General features: G+C 45.4%; 1 protein-coding gene across 1 annotated transcript in view; it reads right to left on the bottom strand.

Moving 5' to 3' along the window:
* Window positions 1–22,479, bottom strand: part of FNDC1 (fibronectin type III domain containing 1) — an 81,453-nt gene that overhangs the window by 38,757 nt on the left and 20,217 nt on the right. Inside the window, exons 2-6 of the mRNA XM_075036052.1 lie at window positions 7,862–8,071; window positions 6,035–6,133; window positions 4,065–4,179; window positions 2,651–2,838; window positions 1,906–2,013 (exon numbers count right to left, since the gene is read on the bottom strand). Of these exons, the coding sequence (XP_074892153.1) occupies window positions 1,906–2,013; window positions 2,651–2,838; window positions 4,065–4,179; window positions 6,035–6,133; window positions 7,862–8,071 (720 nt within the window). The remainder of the gene's footprint in view (window positions 1–1,905; window positions 2,014–2,650; window positions 2,839–4,064; window positions 4,180–6,034; window positions 6,134–7,861; window positions 8,072–22,479) is intronic.

Here is a 22,479-nt window from a genome sequence, read left to right as displayed (position 1 = left end):
AACTACAGCCAGGGCCAGAGAGAGCAAAGCAAGGTCTTGTTGCCACTTCAGAAACTCACCCTGCTCTCATCTTTCAGTTTAGGAATACTGTGGTACCTGTGCTCTGTATTGGCTTTCTGTATTGAGAGAAATCTCACCCCTATAGCAGTAATTGTAGGCATGAAAAGGAGGCTTCCCACTACACTCCCAAGGACTGCAGGTAAGATCTCAGCCATGTGCAGCCTTCCTTTTCTTTTCAATCCTCTGAAAGAGGCGTGGGTATTGGACCAAAACAGGGTTTTGAAAATAAATTCCAAGGGCTGCCAGTTTTCTCTCTCTACACAAAGAAACACAATAATACTTGAGGAGTCACAGTGCCATGATGGGAAACCTCTAAAACATAACAACATCTTTAAAAATGGGAAACTTAATTTTTTTCTGAGAATGAGCCCATATTCATTGTGTTAAGAAATAAACCATGCATGGGTCATCAAAATAAAGAAAAAAATCATCAATACTTTATATGCAAATGCATTTAATGCTCAGTTGAAAAAAAAATCAATGTATTAGAAGGCATGGTAAGCTTTGGATTTTTTTTGTTTGTTTTAAGATACAAAGGAGTTGCTTTAATTGCAGAGGCACTGGTGTAACTTCTGGTAACTCTCAGATGGTTACTGGAGGACATTTTCTCTCATTACTTTAATATGTGGTATAAATATATAAAAGGACAGGGTAGAAAAACAAAAGGACCAAAAGACAAAAATTCCAGGTTAGCGTGTGCTATCAAAACGACCACGAACTGCTAATTCAGTAACTTCATTTAGCCAGTATAAATATAATTTTTGTCATTTATTTAGTTTAAAAATAAGACCTCTTCTATAATACTTCATACTCAAGAAAAACAATTATATATTAGACACGTATAAGCATCCACCCCTTGAATATCAGGTATCTTTAAAGTGATTGCCTTGGATGAATCATCTAAAGATCAGCAAACAAAAATGGACAAAGGGCTACAGACTGCTCAAAATTAGGAGCAGATTTGAAATTTCAGATAATGTCCCTGCATGACCCTACTTTAAGAAATAATATTTCTTGGACACAATTGCAGCTCCATTGAAGGAACTGGCAAGACTCCTACTGACTTCAAAGAGGAAGGAATTCCACCACTGCCCTGAAGAACACATAAAGTAGGTCTTGTACGCAGACACGGTACAGTTCCCTCCAGGCCAAAGGTTTTTTAAATCCTGAGATGCTACAGTGCTGATAAGGCACCTCCAGAAACTTGTGTAACTCAATCTTGTCAACCACTGGAGAACAGGAGTGGCCAAAAAAATCAGCCTGTTCATTTTCAGAGGGAAAAAGGAAAAAAGAAATCCCAGAAAGCTTTTTTTTTTTAAATCCTATGCAAATAAATAGCCACTGACAAACTAGCTTTATGACCATGTACAATAACACTATAGTACACAGAGCTTATGCATGATATCTGTTGAAATCACTATTTGCGCTTGCTTCTTAAGCTGAGGCTTTCCTTCCATGATAAACTAGAAATAAACCACAACATAAACCCACTCACTTTCTTGGCAACTACCCAACTTTTCCTTCTTCACCTAACTGTTACAAATCCTTTGGGAAACTTCCTTCTTGAGCTCCGTTTCGACCTCCTTATTAATGGAAGAAGAGGTAAGCATGCACAGATGACATGCTGGGAAGCTCTGTGACATCCCAGGCACACGGTGACAATGGCTTCCCAGCAGCGGTGCGGAGACGCTGGGCTGGAAACAAGAAAATCCTGCTCGGGTATAAGCCATTAAGAAGTGAAAAAATCCTGGCACAGCCAGCGGTTCCAGCTTGCTGCGGAGTGGCAGTCTGGCTTTGAAAAGACCAGCTCCTTGATGGGGTTAAAAACCAACAGTGATGACTTACCTTTGACTTTTCCTTCACTCTCTGGGAGAGCATCCCAGGATGCTGCTACAGAGGTTGGTTTCCCCTTTAGTGGCCAAACATCCAAATTTTCAGGTGCGCTGGCAGGAGCTGTGAAACAGCCATATGCAGAAGAGGCAAGTAAGAAAAGTTGACCTACACAGCATATACCTTTTGCTCCTTCTTCTCATAGCAGAAATTCCTATATGGCCATTTCAAAGATAAATGTGAAGAGCACACATGGCTCAGGGCCATGTGTGCCTATATTACATGTCTCTATCAGACTCTTGTGGTGAAATTTTATTCCATACTTTTAGGAACAGGCTGTCCGTACAAGACTGCTACTATGGCTTAGCTGGAATGACGTGGTAATTCGGTTGTCACGGACCACTTCCCTGTACCAAAGGGGCCCCACAGCTTCTCCGTGCTGGAGGCAGGATTTAAATTTGCTGCCCACAGAAGGGGACAGCAGCAGGGCTGCTCCTCCCAAAGGAAGGGGCACACACAGCTGCAGGGGTCCAAGGTGCCAACCCGTCCCCCAGAAATACCCAAACCATCTCACCGTTCTCATCGCACCGCAAAAGCAGCCCCGGTGTGCTCTCCAGGGCACTGCTGCAGGGATGCAGGCAGCAGCACTGAGGCTTTTCCCATGTCTCCAACCACTTATTCTGGCTTTCCCTCAAGTCAGGCCAATTTCACAGCTCAAACCCTAAGACTTGTGTTACCCCAAGGACCTTTGTATACATACCCGCCTCCGGGGTCCGTTGGTAAACAGACACGCTCCATTTGCCTTCCTTTTCTCCCTCCAAGATTTGGACAGCAAACTCATACATGGTGTCCGGCAGCAGATTCTCCACCAGCACCCGTCGGTTGGACACCTGCTTGTAATCCCACCTTGCCGATTCCCCCTTTTCCCGATAGCGAACACTGTATTGCCTGGGATCAGAAACACACAAAAATAAAAATTCGCATGCTGAAACCTAACATTAGCAGAACCCGAGAGGGATGGGTCTGCTTTGCCCTCAGCTAGCCTGCTGCGGCTTACTGGGCAACCTACCGAAATGCAAACAACAAAGCACCACCACCACCAAGAGCCAGCATCTGAGCAAACATTTGTGCATTCCTCTAACAGAGCCTGATTGTTTCACCCCAAGGGATGAACCGCTCTTTCCAGCCTCTTACTCAAAACACCTCCTGCCCCGGGGGGGAAGCTGCAGGGCTTTCCGAACCAAGCCAGGCATCCCGGGGGGCTTCACACCACCATCTCACTGCCCCACGGCCATGAGCATGGCCACACAGCCGGGAGCCCCTCGCTCCAAAGCAGCGCCAGCAGCTCGGTTCCCACGTGTCTGCCCGGATAACCGCTTCCACAAGGAAACTGGGAACATTGAAAACTACCACTTCTCCTGCTGAGCCCCTTGGGGTGTTTCAGCACCAGGTTGCACAGCCCTTCGGTGTACCCAGGCTGAGCAACACAAGCCAGTCCTTTCAGACCTTTGGCAGTTTCCAGCCCGTTTTTCTGTTTATTTTGGTCTCCAACTGCTGCGGCATGCTGCTGTGAGCCAAGCTCTCCTGCTCACAGGAGCCCCCGACCTGCTCAGCCTCAGCTGCATGGGGATTCTGGGGGGGTCAGCAGGTACACGGGGCACTGACAGGCACCTTTCCCATTGCAGAAATGCTTCCTTCACCTGCCATATGGTTGTCTCAAAGCTGTAGTCTGTTCTGACAACCCAACTCAACAACTCCCCTCTGTGGGCTATGCCCTGTGCCCCACCCCTTCTTCCCCCATGAACACATGGGGATTTGCTGACCATGGTGATATACCAGTATCTGAATAGTAAAATATCCCCAGTTGGTGCTGACAACATTTCAGAAGGGATCTAAACCCCTGTAGTCCAGCACTTAAACCTCTAAATACTAGAGACCAGGGTGCAGGGAGGCAAGGAAGGTATGTCATCCCACATCCACCCACGTCAGGTTTCTAACAGTTTCTCGGAAGCATCCCCTACCAGCCACTGTCACAGGTAGGGATATGCAAAATCCTATGCCCCAAGCTAAATTATTCTCATACCAACTGTAATTAAATCAATGCAAAAGCAATCAGTAGTGTGTTGGCGGCAGTTCGCCTTCAGTATGCATTCAGAAAAGACAGGGCTAACTACCTATTTGCTGCAACCTTCTGTTTTTCATACAGTGGGTCTGTCCAAGCAACGAGCACAGACTGAGAGGACATAACTCGAACGGTTATGTCTTGTGCCACCTCCACCTCTTCCTCCTCTGAAATAGCAAAACAAAATAGCATATCAATAACAACATCGGAGTTCTCATAAAAAACAGTAACTGTCTGACGTTATAATACGCACACAGCACAGATGAATAACAAATACAGTGGTAGTGGAAAACCAAGTATATTGATTACTGATGGTAACTGATGGAAACATCATTTCTTCTGTTAGTTGTCTGCTTACAAGATCAGAGTACTAATATATTCTGCAGTCCTTCAATATTCTATCAGTCCCCAAACTGTTACTTACAGCAAATGTCTTATTAACATACTGACATTCATAGTCTCTGGCAAACTCACTGCTACAGCTGCCTGGAGAGCAGAAATTTTGCCTTATGAAAAATTTTGAGATTTTAAAATTTTGTTTCATTTTGAAGGACAATAAAACCAGGGACTGTCAAAAATTCTTCACAAGGGAGAATTCCTGCATATTTTACATTTTTGAGTGCTTCAAACAGGTTGTTTGAATTCAGCTTCTCATTTTTATGGTATATAAGGCAAAAATAAAAAAAAACATTGAAAGAAAAAAAAATCATTGAAGCAGGCTGGTTTGACATATCAGAATATCTTTTGCAGATAATTTACAAAACTTTAAAATTAAGTGAAACTAATTTGATTTTTTTTGAGGTTTTTAATTTTGATGAGGCTCCATTTTCTATCTGTCCATCAGAGTTTTTCCATTCTAGTCTACCTACCACCCCATGAAAGATTTATTACTCTTCCTATAGTGTCACAGCGACCGTTCCCAAGTCTTCCAGAGGCACAGAATGCACCAGGTGCAACTTTCCAGCCCAAGTTTTACAGAAGATTAACATTGGAAAAAATATTGATGTCTCAGGAAAGGAAAGGGGCCAGTAAACCCTGGAGTACTATTTTATTCTCTAGGGACCTTACTCATGTAGGATGGAAGTCCAGGGAAAGATTGCCCTTCTCTTCAGTGGGTAACATGTTACCCCGAAACCCAGCACTGGCCGCACAGAAGGCAGGCAGTGGGGAAGCATATTTCACTTCTTCCAATCAGGTTTTTAATGCAGAGGTTCTCAGACAATTCCACGTTTTCCAAGCCAAACAGCTGCTACACAAAAGTGGCTGAGAGGACCCACCTAATACTCACAAGTGGCTTAGGGGACCTATCGCAAAGTTTTGCAATGGGACCACCTGAAGAGAGAAAGTGAGCATGAGAAGTGGATGGCATCACCTCCTCAGAAAAGGTGTGAGGTGGGACTTCAATACACCACGGTTCTCAGTTCTGACAAAGGTGTTCTCCAGCACCATCAAAAAATCCGAAACACGCTGCCACCCTCGCAGCACTCTCATCACAATGTGAGGGGGTGAGGAAGCGGCGCTGGCACGGAGATGACTCAGAATCTCGCTCATCCTTTTTAACCTTGGCAGCACTATGTAATGCCTTCTTTCCAAAAGAAAGTGAAAACTTTTGCTGACCAGGTTTAGGCTTCTGGAAATCAGCCCCTCAGAAAAGGGAGTGGGAGATCTGACAAGAAGGCATACTGTTGTGGAGGTCCCGGCTTTGATTTAATCAAATCTTCTCATGTGGTTATTGCAGTGCATAACATTTGCCAATAGCTAGAGAGGAAGAGATTAAAAAAAAAAAAAACAAAACAAAACCCCCCAAAACAAAAACCCAACCAGCTATGTTGCAGAGTTGTATCATTTTATTAATCCTGCTTGAATTAGAGGAGCAATCAGAGACATCTGTCAAGCTCTTTAATGCACAGAGAAAAACCTAGCAGCTCCAGCACCAAAAGACTTGCAGTCTAAAAGTCACAAAGCTATCTCTTTGCATTCAAATGTCTCCATGAATTGACAGCAGATGTGAGCGAAACATACCTGTGACTTTTCTTTTGGTTAAAGATGACCTATAGACAGGTTGGCTCCGTCCTTGGGAGCTCCTTGATGGCAGCGAAACCACATGAACTGACTCAGAGGCTGTACATGCAGGGAAAAAACAGAGGCTTTCCTGAAACCTTTTTCATTGAAAAAAAATTTTAGTCTTTTCAGGCAGAACTCTCTTTTACTCTTTTCTGAGATACAAAAGGAGAAGTTTACTTGAAAGTTAATTTAATTAGAGTCACAGCATTTATGTCAGAGGGGTCAATATGCATGCAGTAAGAACAGTAAAGTTAGTATTTTAGAAGCAGGAAAGCTAATTATTAACATGAAAAGACCATTACAAGAGTCCTATATTCTATGCTTGACTTCTTCTCCTGATAATTTGATTATTTAAACAACATTTTCTTCCTCTTTAAAAAAACATGGTATAAAAGTAATGAAAACAAGAAGTAGATGCTCTGAACCATGTTACACAGTATTTCTCATCAAGATTAAGTTCTTTACTGAACTCCCACTAAGTCTGTGACAAGATTTCCACTGACTTCTGTACTGCCTGGACAGGCTCTCAACCTACAGAGCAGTGGTAGATGCTGGGCATAAAAAAAAAAACCAGGAGAGCATCTCCCACACGTACGTGTCTTGACCCTGTCACCTCAGCAGACACATCAGAGTGTCCCCTCTGCAAGCGGTGCATAGAAAGACGAAAAAGTGAATACTAGAAAAGGGATGAGAAATAAGTACGAGATTCCTGTTAGGAAAAGGGGGAATAACTGATAAAGGTGAATGAGGAGTTCCCTCCCTTTGGAGAAACGGAGAGCAAGATGTGTGTTTAATACAAAACCCACAAAGCAGAAGTGGGAACAGACATTTACATTGCAAAGCCAGGAATTCTGGCAGCCACGTGTGATTTTGGAGTCATCACCCATCTTGTAACGCAAGACCAGACTATCTGTGGGACGGGCTTCCAGCCTACAGGAGAGATTTTGAAATAAAGAAGCCTAACCTCAAGCAAACACACCTGAACAGGAGAGGAGCAAAGTAAGACTGGTGAGTGCAGACCTGGCGCCCGCTCGGGCAAGAGGAGCTCAGGCAGCAGGACAGAGACAGGTCAGCCACGACACAGGCAAGCGACACAAATAGTGGAATGGGAAATGCTCAGCCTCTGGGGAAATAAAACTGTTGCAAACCCCATTGATATGGTTAGATGGGAAATCCTTTAAATCAAGGGCAGGTGATCTACGGCACGAGTGTAAACCACCACTGCACGGCAGGGTAGGGAGCACAGCAGAGGCCAACCTGACTGTCTCAGGAGCCCTTAGTGACCAGGACCTCATGAAGGAACTGGAGAGAACACGGACATATGAGTGTAACACACTAGTATGGAGCCCATAAAGCAGTTTTAATGGTAAGTGTAGATATATTTAATTAAAGCATTATTTTTTTCTCCACTGGCCTGAAATAACGTAGGGACAGAAAGTGTAAGAAGAGGACAAGAAACAATGGATTTCAGAGCAGCCCCATGGCATGCAAGGGGAATCTGAGCTATGGCTCTTCTCTCCAGCCCTTCCCTCTGCTATTAATATGAGTAACTCGCACATGGTGTCTCTTTAACAGAGCATCGAGTTCTGCTACACTTTCTACCCTGTCATTGCATTTTTCTGTTAAGAACATGTTACAGAATGTGATTATAGTAAGCATTTTCATTTATAGAAAGAAGTCATTTTGATGGCTACAACAACACGTGATCTGTGATCACCTAGCAGCCACAGGGGATTACAGAAGTGTGCTAGCTCAGCTAGATGCTATCAGGGAAATCTGACTCACCTAGTTTTCTTGCTTCCTGGTTTTGTCGCTCTTGCAGCAGCGGAGCATAGCTCATCCTTCGGCTGCTCTCTCCAGACCCACGGAGGTAACCTTGGGATCTGCTGCGTGGACCCCTGAAGCCCGCTCCATAAGGTGGCTTCCACCGAAACGATAACCTGCCATCTGGAGACTGGGCGCGCACTCTCAGAGGTCTGTTTGGTATGTCCTTCTCTTTAAAAAATAAGCAAACACACGCGCAAAACCCATCGCAGTTATTATGAAGCACGTGACATGTATAGCAGCCCACATGTCTGTTGCAAGAACATCTATCAAATAATGTCAGGAAAAAGGGCATAATTTTATAGTTTTTTAATTTTGTTATAAAACCCAACTGCAGTAACAAGTTTTCCAACTGGGATGTACAATACTGAACAGTGTCTTTTCCCAGGCTCTTCAGACTGGTGCAAGACACCAAAAATGAAAACATATCATAATACAAGGACTCCTGCCAGAAACTGGGGATGTCTTGTAGCTTTCCTGTTTAATCTTTTCCTTTTTTTTTTTTTTTAAATCCCCTTTCCCTATTTCAGGCACACCAGTACATTATTTTTTTGGCAAGTGCTAAAGGTCAGTGTAAAATGAAGCACAGAACCGTTTCACTATTTTTAAACTCTCCTTTAGAAAGCAATCCACATTAAAAGCAGGTTCTCTTCTCCTAAACCCATCACTAATGGTTCTGCCCTCTGACAGCCTTGTATTTAACAGGTCTGTTCTGCACATGCTTCAACTCTTGACTTCCCAAATTCCCATTATACGATCCCTTGAGCATCCAGCACTGTAACAGGTACCTTATGCAAGTCATTTATTTTTACATTTGCTGGCAAGTTGGCAGCATTCTTTTAAGAAGTGACACTGATGCAAGGATTACTCAAGCAACCAGTTTGTTTGCTCTGAACAGCATCTCCAGTTTTCGTGCCATTCTCCATTGCATATGACCTGCAGCATCCCAGCGCACAGGCAGTAAGCAGAGCAGACAGCAGGAAGAAAGGTGCTGGTAGCACCAGCCACGATTGAGATCTCCCACACTTGCAGTGATTTTTTGCCTCTTATCTTTTACATTTTGCACTCAAAGCAGGACTCTTTCAGTCTCTTCTAGCAATACCATTCCACCAAGCACAAGGTTGTGTGAACCTGCCAGCACAGAGGTTACACGCCGTATTCAAACCCTCTCACTCACTGGCTAAGCCAGTCATTGCAATCACAGCAACGTCAAGAGGACAAGAGGCTGGGACGGCAACAGCAGCCAGAGACCTGGACAGACAACGAAAGACGATGCACCAAAGTACCCCAGCAGAGCAACAGCGAGGTCTGCTTTCCAGCACCAGTTCAGGAATTCGTATTTGCTCATGACAGCACTTAAACATGTTACTTTAAGCACTGATGTCTGCATGTCCCTACACACATCAAAAGCAGGTCCTTTTTCAATATTTCTGCTCAGTGACACCTTCTATAACCAAACTGCTCACTGGTCTTGATCTGCTGACAAGGTTGCACCTTCTTACACACTCCCAACAAATGATCTTCTATTAAATTACCTTTTGGAAGGCATCATAGTGGCTCTCAAAGATGTTTGCAGAGCTTCTCTTGAAATCCCTGTGAGAAACACATGGTTTCAGTGCTGCTGAGGTGTATAACATAGGCAGAGAACCGTGCACTCCCAGGGAACTCCGCTCTTCTACTGAAACACTGAGCAGCAGCTCAGCATGGTAAAACTTGCCTTTTTATTTTGCCTACAGAGAGATGGATCATCAGTTTAAACACATGGACTTCAGCAGCTTCTCTCTTCTGGCTGCTCCTCACCACTCCAGCAAAACTAAGCAGCTATAAACCCAGATTAATCAGCCAATTAAGCTGGTTTTACAGACACTTTGTGTTGCCAGAGCAGTGCATACTAGCTGGATCACAGCAGGGGACCTGGTCCTAAGTGTTTAACAAACAATAAATGCTTTTTGCTATACAATAAAGATGGTTGCTCTCATGAAGCTCCCTGACCACTTTTCAAGGAATGTTCTCAGTCACACACTCTATTAAAAAAACCACCTGCTCCCACACGGTTTCTTTTTCTTGCTCTCCTGAGCAGTTGCTCAACACAGATTTCAAAAGCCCCTTAGTCACTGATCATGTAGGCACACAGCCTTCATTCACAGCACCACCACGGAGAACTGGAAGAGGGCAAAATTCAGACCCCCGGAGGCCTCTTCCCAACCTCCTGCTCAAAGACAAACTGTCTCCAACACTGCGTGAGGCCAGCCCTGGTTTTTCCTAGCTCAGTCTTCAAAACCTCCCAGGACGGAGGCGGCACAGCGTTCCTGTGGACCTGTTCCAGTGCTGCACCAGCTGCCGAGGATGAAAGCTTGTATCATGGAATGAAGCAGGTTCATAGAATCCCCGCCAGCCTGGGGTGGCCGGGAGGGATGCTGCAGCCCATCAGCTTTGCTCCCCCAGTCAAAGTCGCAGCTTCCAACTGCAATTAAATAGAGAGTTTTAAGGGACAAAAGATACAAAAGGAACCAGCCCAGCCAGAGCGCCATATGGAAAGTATTCAATCCAAAACAAATGTGGCTTTAGGCAAAGAGAAGTTTATCGACCATAATGCTGAATGCAGGGGATCAGTGGAGATTTTAAAACCAGGGCTTTCTAAGGCTTTGATTACTTTCCTCATGGTAGCAGCACACTTTTACTGGCCATTGTTGCCATTTCACTGGTTAGCTCCAGGTTGTATTTATCTTTCCTTGTCACAGTTTGACCGGCAGGAACCTGAAGGCATCCAGGACGGAGCTAACAGAGAATGGTTTAAATGGCTTTGCTGGTAACTGCTGATCCATCAAAACCAGTATTTTTGTGCAAACTCCGTGCCAGCCTCAACAAGAAAGGGATTTCTCATTAAAACCAAAGAGCAGCGGAAGGAGCTCGCCCACCCCGCTGTAGCCGGCAGCCCCGGCGCCATCAGCCTGGTCCGGGATAAGGCTGAAGGCCCTGGCCAAAGCCACGCAGAGGAAGAAGGTGAAGCCGAGCTCAGGCCACCTCGTACGAGCACCTGCGGGGCTGCTGTCCCGCCGGGCTCAGCCGCGCCGTAGGGCCGGCCCTCCCCAGTCGGGACATCTCCCACTCCTTAAGTCCCCCGTGGGACACAGGCACTGCCTCCCACTGTCACAGCCCCTGCACCTGAGCACTCTCCTGCCCTCGTCCCCTCCTCTCGTCTCGGCTTCAGGAAATAGCCTGGATTTCCAGGGGGAGGACAACCCTGGGACTGCGGAGGTTGAGCAACAAGAGAAGCTCCCAGATACCCACCAGGTGTACAAGTACACCGATCTCAGCAACAGCGGTGCGGAGATTTGTAAACAAAACCTCATCCTCCCACAGGGGGAAAAGACACATCAGGTTCTATCTGGGGGTTTGCACTCCCAGTGATGCAGGAAGTGGTAGATTTACCAACAGGAGGACCAAGCACAAACAGAAACCCCAATATCTTGCTCACTACCTGGCATAACACATCCCCACAGGGTGGATACATTGCACTGCTGCTCATTCCCAGCATCAATTCCACAGCTCCATCCAGGCCAGCTGAGTCCCACCCAGCACAGAAATGGGCATCCAGAAATGGCCCAGGACACCGGTCCCTTTTAGGGCACCTGAGCAGCAGGGAACATTTCCACCGCTTCCCTGGGCTGCAGCCTGATCCTGCCAGGCATCTCGCCCTACCTTTCGCAATGGTCTGAACTTGGGCAGGTTGCCTGAAGCCTCAGCGGAAGATGGCCCTAACAGGTCCCAAGGCAAGATTTTGGATCAGCATGAAAGCTGCACAGCTGACAGCTACTCCAGCGCCTGTGGTCCCTCCTATCAGAGACAGTAGAGATGACCTTTATGAAAGCGTACAGGACCGCAGCTGTCTGCGCCCCATCTAACACCTACTCTGGCACACCAGGAACTCAGCTGGATTTCAACAAACTCTGGACGAGGTCCCACATCAGTAGCAATGAAAAAGCTGTCCTCAGATGCATTCACTCCCAACTCCTTTTTCTGTCTAATAAATTTTGGGAACAGCTACCAAGTGCTTGATTGAACTGGAGGTTGATTCTTCCCCATCACCCCACTATTTGCTCCTGTAAGCATCACCAAGGTTTTTTTACACTTTTGGTTCCAAAACCGATTTAACAGTTTTCTGGAACTCCACTCTGGCCAAACTAAATCGACTGGTAAACATCTTTAGACCTCATCTAAAGAGCTACCTGCAATTAAAATAAAATCAAATCCTTTTCTATGTTCTGGAAAATGAGAAAGAGTCACTCCCTCATGCTCTCTTCAGTGTAGAAATCCAACATTACCTACAGCTGCAGGAATTTGTGTATAGTATCTTGGCCCCAAAATGCAGGGCTGATTAAAGCCTCGGTATTGACTTTTCGCAGTTGAAACGTCCACTAGTACTGCCAAAGTTTCTGTGCGTGTCAGGACTGTGGGAGAACATTTTACAAATGATGTAAGCCCAAAGCATGAGGTCTAAGCTGAGGGTAAAACATCCTCTAAACAACCACACAAGGAGGCAGCTTGCACTTGCCAAAACACACAGATTCTTCAGAGGGCCTCATCAATTATCTAGCAAAGGAAAACACAAAACAGCTCCAGAAGAAAAGGGAAGTACTGACCCCTAATAATCAATATATAACTGTGGGGAAAAATATCCCAAGCAACTCAAACCTATTAAGATATAAGTGCAAAAAAGTAGTTGAAATATGAGGTCACAAAAAATCAGGGACTTCAATTTACCACCACAGGTCTAGGTACAGAATGTTTGCTTTTGCCTTCCCTAGTCAGCAAAAACTTTTCTACATTTTCCTTCTGTGTGCCATTACTTCAGGACTGGAAAACGGGGCCTATAAAATGTGTTCTGCTGCAGAGAGGACACATATTTGGCACAGTTAGTAGACAACGTTCATATAGTCTATAAACATCTACCAACCTCTCTTTTCACTTCAGGCACAAGTCTGGGAGGCTAAGCACAGTGACCCAGCCATGGGCAAAGTAACAGCTTGAAGAAAGAAGTTGTAGCTGCTTAGAGATAACGAACTCATCAGAAAGCGATCAACTAACCATTAGAAAAGGCCAAAAATGCCAGCTGGCAAATGAAATCCTGTCATGGGCAACTTGACCAAAAATCATCATAGTCTACACTGCAACAGCAAACTGGTGGGATTTTTTGCTTATTTTGTTTTGTTAGGGGGAAGAGGGTGTTTTTTATTATTATTTTTATTTTTGAAATTAAGTTCTAAGCATCAAATGACACTGATTGACTCTGTACCCTGGATTTGAGACCATTGCTGCTTTACCAAACAGTATGGAATATTAAATAAAATGTGTCAAACTGCTGAGTTCATTCACCATCCTCAAAGAGTAGACCCCTGTCTTAAGAAGTCCTTAACTGCTCCCTAAGCACAACCAATTGTCCTCTGAGGTAATAACCGTGCACCACTGCCAATCCACTGCCAATCTGCAAAAGCAATCCAGTTTCAGAGCTGAGCAATTCAGTTTACGAACGTTGTGCAGCATCCCTCCCAAAACCCACCACCAGGGCTGGAAAAGTACCTCAGCCAACTGTGGTTCCTAGATCTCTGGGCTATTTCTTTGGCACATTACACTCCTGTATACCATGTACTCTCACAAGTGTCCAAGCCCTACCACCATGAAGCTATCAGCTGTACTTGTAGCAAAAAATGACAGCAAACAAGCAAACAGAAAAAAAGAGGCACTACTTTTTGATTCTTCAGCTGGTAACTCTAAAATTAATATCATTTGTGAGGTAAGACCCTTTGTAAATCATCCACGCTCCTAAAATCTATTGCGTCAGCCTCTCCTAAATGCAACTGCTTGAGCGGTGACGCTCAAGTTCATAGCACACGTGGCAAACACATCCTAGGGCACCTCTACAACTGCCCTGGTTTGGCAACTTGTGAAACCAAGACAGGCGTCTGCCCAGGGGTGCAGAAAGACTGAGGGACACCCGCCCCACAGGAGGCACCAGGGAAGCCAAGGGGGGAAAGCCCCACGCTCAGGTGGCAGTATTCATGTACCAAGGGCTTTATCGTGGCCAGCCCTTCGCCAGGAAAAAGAGTTTATTGTTTTCAAAAATACTTTGCAACATGATCACCCATCCCTTCTTCATGCCCGCAATGGGCATTGTTTTCCACATGCTGCTCTACCATCTTCCAGTAGGTAAATCACTTTGTGCATTGGCTTTAAGGGTTGGGACAATTCCGATACACCATTTTATTTTTTCACCTGATTTGAAATAGGTTATGAAATAGAGTGTATTTGAAAAAGGAGAAAGCAGAGCTTTACTAGCAGAGCCAGGTGCCTAAAGCTCTGTAGTCCTTCGTGTAACTCAAGACTTTCAATCCCGTTGTTATTCATGAACAGGAAAAGAAAAATGGCATTTTACCATAACTTAGAGGCACAAGGGAAGGAGAACATCCCACCTTTCTCATCCAGCAATCCACACAGGGGTGGCTGCTTTGCTCCTCGCCTTCACATACTCTCACTGTTACCTATGTCCATACAGCTATCCCAAAGCCACATCAGCAGAAAAGTAAAGAAGAAAGAGGACAGACAAAATACCACAGGACAATACTTGTTTTCCACCCAAAAATTAATGCACCATGTCACTTTGGCAAAGTATTAATGGATTTTATTTTTTTTAAGTTGATGGTTTGATCCAAGCTCCGTTGAGAAAATGGAAGCAATTCCACCAGCTTCAATGAGGGCTGGATCGGGTCCATCCTGAGAAGAGTTCACTCTGCAAAGATATTTCCTGCAGTTGGTGAGCCAGCTCAAACAGTGCTGATGTGGCCCTCTGAACCGAGATGTGCTAACGGCTCCAACGCCAGAAGACTCTGGGCTCAACAATCTACTTCAGAGCAGCCATGGCACAGAGCATAGCACTAGGTCTAGTGGGGATCTTTATAGCACTGCAGCAGTTAACACGTGTAAAAGCATAAGTGTACGATCAGGGAAAGTAGGACTGAAATGGAAGAACAAAACCAGCCTCAGGCTTACCAGGTTGGTAGGTCCCCTAGCATTTTAAAATGCACTGTCAACCTTGTCCCTATGTGGGCGAACCAACTTTTTAAATGCCACTAATTTATACACTCAGCATCAGATCTCCTCCTGGAAATAAGCCAATCAGTTAAAGCAGTGGAGGCAAGCAACACACAAATCCTTTGTTTCTCGCAGAAAAAAAAAAAATAATCGCTCAGCACATTTCCACACACTTCTGCTTGGCGCAGAAAGCAGGGACTGGAACGCTTTAGTTCCTGCAAAGCACAATGGAAAGTGTGCCATAATTCACCGGGCTCTGGCCAGGAGTTTTGGGCAGAGGACCAGTATCCAATGGTAATGTCTGATTTAAGCAAAGCGATTCATTATACATCCGTAGAGGAGTTACCTGGCATCCAGAGGACATTCTTTAAATTGACAGCATCAGCAGAAGTTTCCAGTGCTCCCTTTGAAGAGCCCTCTGAACGCTAAGCACAGTAGGACTAGGGCATTTTCCAAACTCAACAACGTATTTCTACACGATTAATACATGTATTATTACTTAAGAACAACCAACAGTGAGTTGTTGAAGGCTTCACGTTCTCCTGCTGACATCCACACACAGATTTCCTTCTGCATCAGCACCCTTTGAAGGGGGTCCACGGAGCCTGGGCTACCCTCCTCTCACACCCGCTGCCTTCGGACGCCTCCTGTCAGGGTTTCTCCAGTGACCAAACCACCGTTGCGGTAAAACACCCCAGCCACCCCGCAGGGGCTGTGAGAGCACACCGCAGCCGCGGCCCTGGTCTGCAAGCGTCCAGCCGGGGTGTTGTCCAACACCTGCCTCTTCACTGAGTTGGAGGAAGGTGGTACTGGGGTGAGATCACCTCTGGGGGCTCCTTGCGGGGACAGAGCAGGCGAAACCAGCTGGAAAAGGTGTGGGGATGCCCTGACCGTGGCCGACCTCACCACCGGGCTGAGCTGGAGGAGGATTGAGAAGCACTTCTGCTACAGGGGTAGGAGGGCAAAGGGGCCGCAACCAGTTTATTTCAAAACACTTTCCATTCCAGATCCCCTTCTCACACCACGACCCTGGTCATTACCTCCATTCATCCCATGCATGGCAGAGCAATCTTGTTCAAAGTCAAAACTAGTCTGTGTCCTCTGCAAGCTTCACGTCTCCATTGTCAAACACATGCCCTAAACCGAGACATTCTCCTAATGGCTCGACACCAGTAAGCTTGGAGGACACGGCAGAAGACCTGCGAGTGGTACGGCTCTGTGGGATGCCACAGCATCTGTACGGAGAACAGCTTCTTCCCTGCCTTTCCTGATGCGTCCAAAATGATAGATGTACATACTTTTACTATGAGAGTTACCAGCAAAAATCATTCCAAATACTATTCCAGACCATGAACAGTGCTAGGCTGTTCCCTCTAACGCAGGCAGAGGACTTGACGTTCCCAGCTCCTCTGGGACAGACTTCAGCACTGCCATGGGGACAAGACTGCAACTTTAACTTGGAGTTTCCTGAATTTCTATTATTTAAGGCTTTTAAACACTAACATTTGTGAAAAAGAAGATATACATATAATAATAAAAACATTCTAGCAATACGCATGTGCTTGCAGGCTTAACATTTCCCTATAGTTACAGATACATGGATATAAAACAGATATGTGACTCAGATGAAATTTAGAACAGGTAACACACATTGAAAAAATCAGAAGACACCACAAAGAAGTAAATATCAAATGGAGAATAACATACAAAGCAGTAGTATTCAAGACAAGGATCTGGTGGTTGTAGCTGCTCACAGATTAACCAAAATAACAATGTGATGTTGTCCAAAAAAATCAATATAATTCTGTCCGGATCAACTGAAGATTATTGTATTCTACTGTGCAGTGGAAATTCACTGCTATAAGAACTGTGTCCCATAGCCAGTTACTATGTTTTAAGAAAAATACAGGCCCACTGAGGAAAGTCAAGAGGAGAGGTATAAACACAGTAAGAGATGTAGAAAACATGACCTCAGAGCTAGAAGAAAGGAGAAACATCACAGCACCCAGGGACTGAGGCACTATGGGCTGTCTCTAAAAAAGTAATGTCAAATGGATGCTGGAGTTCCCACGAGGAGCACTGGCAAAATCATTGCAAAGAGCACTTCCCGTTGAATCCACTTATTTTCTGAGGAGTTACCAGCAGTCTTCTACTCTGTACAACACACCCTATTCCTAAGATCTCCTAGGGAATGTAATGTATTCAGGAAGTTACAAAAATACCTTTCCTTTTCAACTGCTCATGTTTTGATTCCATATTATCTACCAACAATAAGTTTCACAGATACCCTATGTGTTGTATGAAATCCTAAGTCTTCTCATGGGTTCCAGAAATAGAGTTTTCCATTTAAAGAGTTGCTCCTCTCCTTTGTGTTGTACAGGGGTAGTTAAATAAAAATTATTTAGTTATGCCCTTTACCATATCTGCTACTGGTGACTCTAAGCCTCTTCATTTCTTTCCTTGGTAATTTTTGGGGAGGTTTGCCCTTTTTCCTCTGGAAATTCTCTGCTTAAAGATTATAGCTTTCCAGGGTTACCTCAAGCTGAACATGATTATCTCATCTATATGATTTCTGTACCTGAGCTGAACATAATTATCTCATGATTAACAACCAGCGCCTCTCTGAGCTAGCAGAACCAAGCTGGATCCCAAGGGACAAGCACAGAAGGTGTGAGATTGCTTCTCCATACTATGTCCTACAGGGACCTGGAACTGACTTGTATGCAGTGACAGAGAAGTCACTCCTTTCCATTGATTTATTGGGTTTTAATTGTCTGTCTGTTCTCCCTGAAGACTGTGCTCTTGCTATCTTGCTCCCAATCATGATGTTGCTCATCTGACTCTGCTAGTGTATTTATACAGCCAAAAACTTTAAACTGCAAGAAGAAATCAGTGACCATGTTGCTCATCAGGCAGGTATGGGCACTACAAAGAACACCAGCATCAAAACAATGAAGTGCACAGTCACTGCAACCACAGGGGAGGCAGAGATGACAGGTATCTGGTTTGCACATTCCTGGCAGGACGTCCTCCTCGTCAGCTGCCAGGAGGACAGAGCTGCCCTCTAAACCTGCCGCCTTGTAGGTCTGACTGGTTGGCTTGAACTGTCATTGCAGGAGATGGAAAAGCTTCATTTGGATCAGTGTGGCCATCCGGAGCATATCACTTGGGAAGGGCTTGTCAGCCAAGATGCTCAGACAAAAACAACTATGTACCAAGCACAGAAACACAGGGATGGATTAAGGCCCACCTCTGGTTACCTGCAGAATCACAACTACAAAAGGCACTGGCATCTCACAAACAGCCAGCATGACAAAGGGGTAAAAACATGACAGTCGGCAGGGAAGAACTGAGACTCCGTAAGTTGTGCTTTGCTGCATGCATAAACGAAGCAACCAAAAATTCATGGTATCAGTTCCTCCAACTGGGCGCAGAGCAGTAACAGCAAAGGCCATCCATTCTGAGCCATACAGCTCCCAGATGCACCACTGTTATAATTTAAAAAAAAAGGAAAGCTTGTATTTTCCATCCTTCCCTTTCTACACTCTTAAAAGATGCTGTGGAGAGCTATGTCTTAAGAAAAGTCCCTTTGCTTTATTTTACGTAACTGTTTCACTACAGCATGTATTTTTCACTTATGATCGTCAGTTGGAGATTGACATTTGTCTCACAAGAACTTAAAAATGTCTCTCACTACATGCATTTGAGTTCTTTGATTCAAGACTTCATCCAAAGCTCTTTGGTGCACTCCCAGCTGAAAGCTTGGTAGCACCTTCTGTCTCCAGCTTATTTTGAAACCTACCCCCACTCTGGAGGCAGAGGCATCAAATCATTGCTCTTTCAGGTCCATCAAGACAAGAAAAAACCCACCCCAACAGTCCAGAAGAATTGAGAAGGAAGGTTGCAAGCTCTCCTGGCTGCACAGCTCCGGTCCCTGGGGCTCCCTGCTGCCACCCACGCAAAGTGCACAGCCCAGGCTCCAAAACACATGGTTTGCATCAAACCACTGTTTCAGTTCCTGGAGAACTACAGCCCACTGTTCGACTCAGCAGCCACTTCTGGGAGAATAAAACATGAAACCCATTCCAGCACCAGGCTTCCTGAAAACTTCCAAGCATAAGGCAGTGAGATGGAGATGGATGGATATAGCATAGACTGTAAAATTAGGTACAGTATATAGAGCTGTAACCCTTCTACAATAAAATCTTCAATTGTTAATGCAAAATGGAGCGACATTTAGTGAAGAATGTACTTTGTATGTCATAAAAACTTTAATTATTCTCCACTCCCTAATAAAAAATGGAAAAAGCTGAACATTTGGCAGACCCATTTCGGAAGTGCTTTTAAAACTGCCTACTTCAAAAGCAGTATTGGAAAGTGACTTTTAAAACTGCCACTCTAATTATCCCTTTGTCTACATACATCTCTTCCACCTGGCTGGTGGTAATAGTAAGTCATGTTGGTATTCCTCTGTTTTTCCTTCTAGAATTTCTCTTTCTAATTTTCCTTTGGGATTCTCTTCAATGCATCTTTCAAGGTCCTGATATTATTAGCTTGCTTACATTTGAAGTATTTGAAGCTCTTCATCTGGCGAAAACATTTTATTTCTGGTGTAGTGTTCTCTTTGACATGGCTTAACTGCATTGGCCAGAGGTACTGCCAAAACAACTGACAACGTAAGGATTTGTCTTCCCCTGCAGGACAGAGCCATAACTCTGACACCAGCTGTTCCTCTGGAGTCCAGCAAACAGTGACAGGATGAGAGCACAGCTGGATTAGGTGGCACCATCAGCAGAATCAGGTTTACAGCCTTTAAGCTTTTGATAACAAATACATGTCAAATCTTTAATACTTGAGTGAGTTGCAAATGTATATGCAGGTATCCTTTCACTCTTTGTTTACTGACTTTAAGTCTAACCTCTTCCAGGCTTAAAAATGGAAGTGGGTAAGGAGGGACTGGGCCTCTGTGGTACTCCAGGTTTGACCCAAAGCTCCCTGGCTTCAGTGGGAACCTCTCCTTTATCATGCCTATCACTGGAAATTTGGTTTGCAAGAAGGGGACTCACTGATTTAACAGAAAAGCAAGTTCATAGCAAAGCTAACCTATTTCTTTTACACCATCCATATGACAACAAGGAGTAGCATGAGCTGTCAACAGGCCTGATAAAGGCATTGGTCCCAACAGATTCCTCCACACACCTCCCTTCAGTCCCTCGTCCTTAGGAAGGAGGGAATACTAGTGCTTCTCCCCCGAGATGCACCTGAGGTTTCCCAGTGCTGACGCTGCATCGCCCTGCAGGACTCACGGCTGTCTCGGCTGGCGGCTCCGGTGAGGCTCAGACCTTTCCTAGCGGGCAAGAAACTCACATTCCTTGGCTTTGGTGGATATTCAATTGGAGAAATAGCACAAATATCAACTTACAACATCTTAAGCCCTGTTTCTGAGATAAATCAGAGCCTAAGGGTGCTTTAAGTGGTGTGGTCTGAATTTAATCTGACTGCAATCACAAATGTGACAAAAGCACAGGATAAAGTTAACTGAGCTTGTTTTCCTCTAGATAATCCTTGTATAGGCTGTTCCCTAGCCCTAGTCAGAAGTGCAGTGATGGGAAGGAAACCTGCCTGAGAAAATCAGAACATGAACCCACACCAAGCAACTCATGTCGTGGCAAGACCTTGTCTGGAACAAAATGCACCCCTTCAAAGCTTCTGGCTTTCCACACTGTGTTCATGACTGCAGTCCCCACATCATTTTCACCTCCAGTTTGTTCTTGTTTTCATATTCACACTCTTTATTCACTCAAAAGTGAGGTAACTTCTGTGTTTCCGACAGTCTAAAATGAAGCTTACAGCACCTCAAAACCATGTCAGGAAAGTTGTATTGGGTCTGGCTGAGACATAACATTGCCACAAACCTAACAGACCTAAAATTTTAGTTAGTCTCCTCTTTAAAATCAGGGTCACCTGACTCATGCTGCTTTTTTATGCATGTTTTGCTGTCAAATCAGGCATTGAAAATACACCGTCCACTGAAGAGAAGACGTGGACACCACAGAAGAGAAACCTGCCACGCGGTGCTGAATCCTTGGAAGCCACGTCTCTCCTGGGACACCCCTGACTTCCATCTGCACGCGTGCACCATCCTTATGCACTTCTCACAGCCGCCTCTACAAAGCCCAGGGCCTTTAACTGCATCAGCCCCAGATGCACAGTTTAAACAACGTTAAAGCAGCCCGTTGGTATCACAAGAGGTAACGCTTTCCTTCGTGGCGAGAAAGCGGCTTTAAGCCCACCACATCGCTGTCTCTGAGTGCAGGAGGAGAAGGTAGGAGAAGAAACATCCCCTGAGAGATTCCCTGAGAGGCAGCAGGATCCCCCTGAGCGACTCCACGGCTCCTCGGGGCAGACCCAAGGGCACACACGTGTGAGCATATCTGCCTGCATGGGCAGGATCCATCCGTCACTGGTGTCCAGGGCAAACCCATGGGTTTCAACAGGCCCTTCCACCGCAAGCTTCTGGGAAGCAGGGCTCCCCTTTGCCCTCCGCTGTCCCAGTCTGCTGCTCATCCCCCAAACAGTTCAAAGGCTGTCACGGGTGCGGGGCTACTGGAAGCCACAACAACAGCAAAAAAGGCACGAACACAAAGCTTGTGCCAGGATGGATATTATCCCTCTTGTAAAATATACGGACTCCCATGCTGAGAGCTGCCGCTTCTGAGCCATAATCTCTACATGTGTTTCTACGAGAAAGAATTGACCCCTGGTACAAATGCGCATGGTAAAAACCACCATGGCGGTAGGAAGAAATGACATCATCTGCTAGCACTGCTCCATTTATCTGAAATTTCTGATGCTTCCATAAAAACATGGAATAAGACAAAAAAATTGCTCATACCAACTTAATCTCAGTGGCTTTCTCATATTCTGTGAAGCTGCCACCAAGGGAAAGCTTTCTTTAGAGACTACCACACAAGGGAACATACGCAGAGCTTTAAGTTGAAGATGCAACCAGCCACAGCTGCTGCTTCTCCAAGCACAGCTGATGCCCACACAGGTATGGCAAGACAGGAAGGGTTACCCAGCTGGGCAGGACCACAAGCCCACAGACGCCCTTCTCTCCAGCACTGACACCAGCGTGGAGCTTGCACGATGCCGCTCTGTCCCATCTGGACGTGGGACCTGGGTCTGGGAGTCACTGCTTTGCAGCCTACCCATGTTTATTCTCACCCCTGTACGGATGGCTTGCAGACGAACCAGCCTATTGCCCCCCAGGTGGGCATCAGAGGATGCCCAAAGGCAAGGTAGTTAAAAAAAAAAAAAAAAAGAGAGTATTGTTTCTAGGCTGTCATGCATCCCCTCCACCGCTGCTCCCCTCCCCGCGTCCCAGCAGCCCGAGCTAGCTTTGAAGTGGGTTGGCAGGGGACACAAGTCAGAGCCAAAGCATGTGCTCCTGTGAGCCAACCTCTGTCCTGCTTCCTGCAGGTATGGCC

This window comes from Buteo buteo, chromosome 9 (assembly GCF_964188355.1).
Source record: "Buteo buteo chromosome 9, bButBut1.hap1.1, whole genome shotgun sequence".
Classification (NCBI taxonomy): Eukaryota; Metazoa; Chordata; class Aves; order Accipitriformes; family Accipitridae; genus Buteo; species Buteo buteo.
Note: the sequence above shows the minus strand (reverse complement) of the source record. Positions and strands in the feature narration are given on the sequence as shown.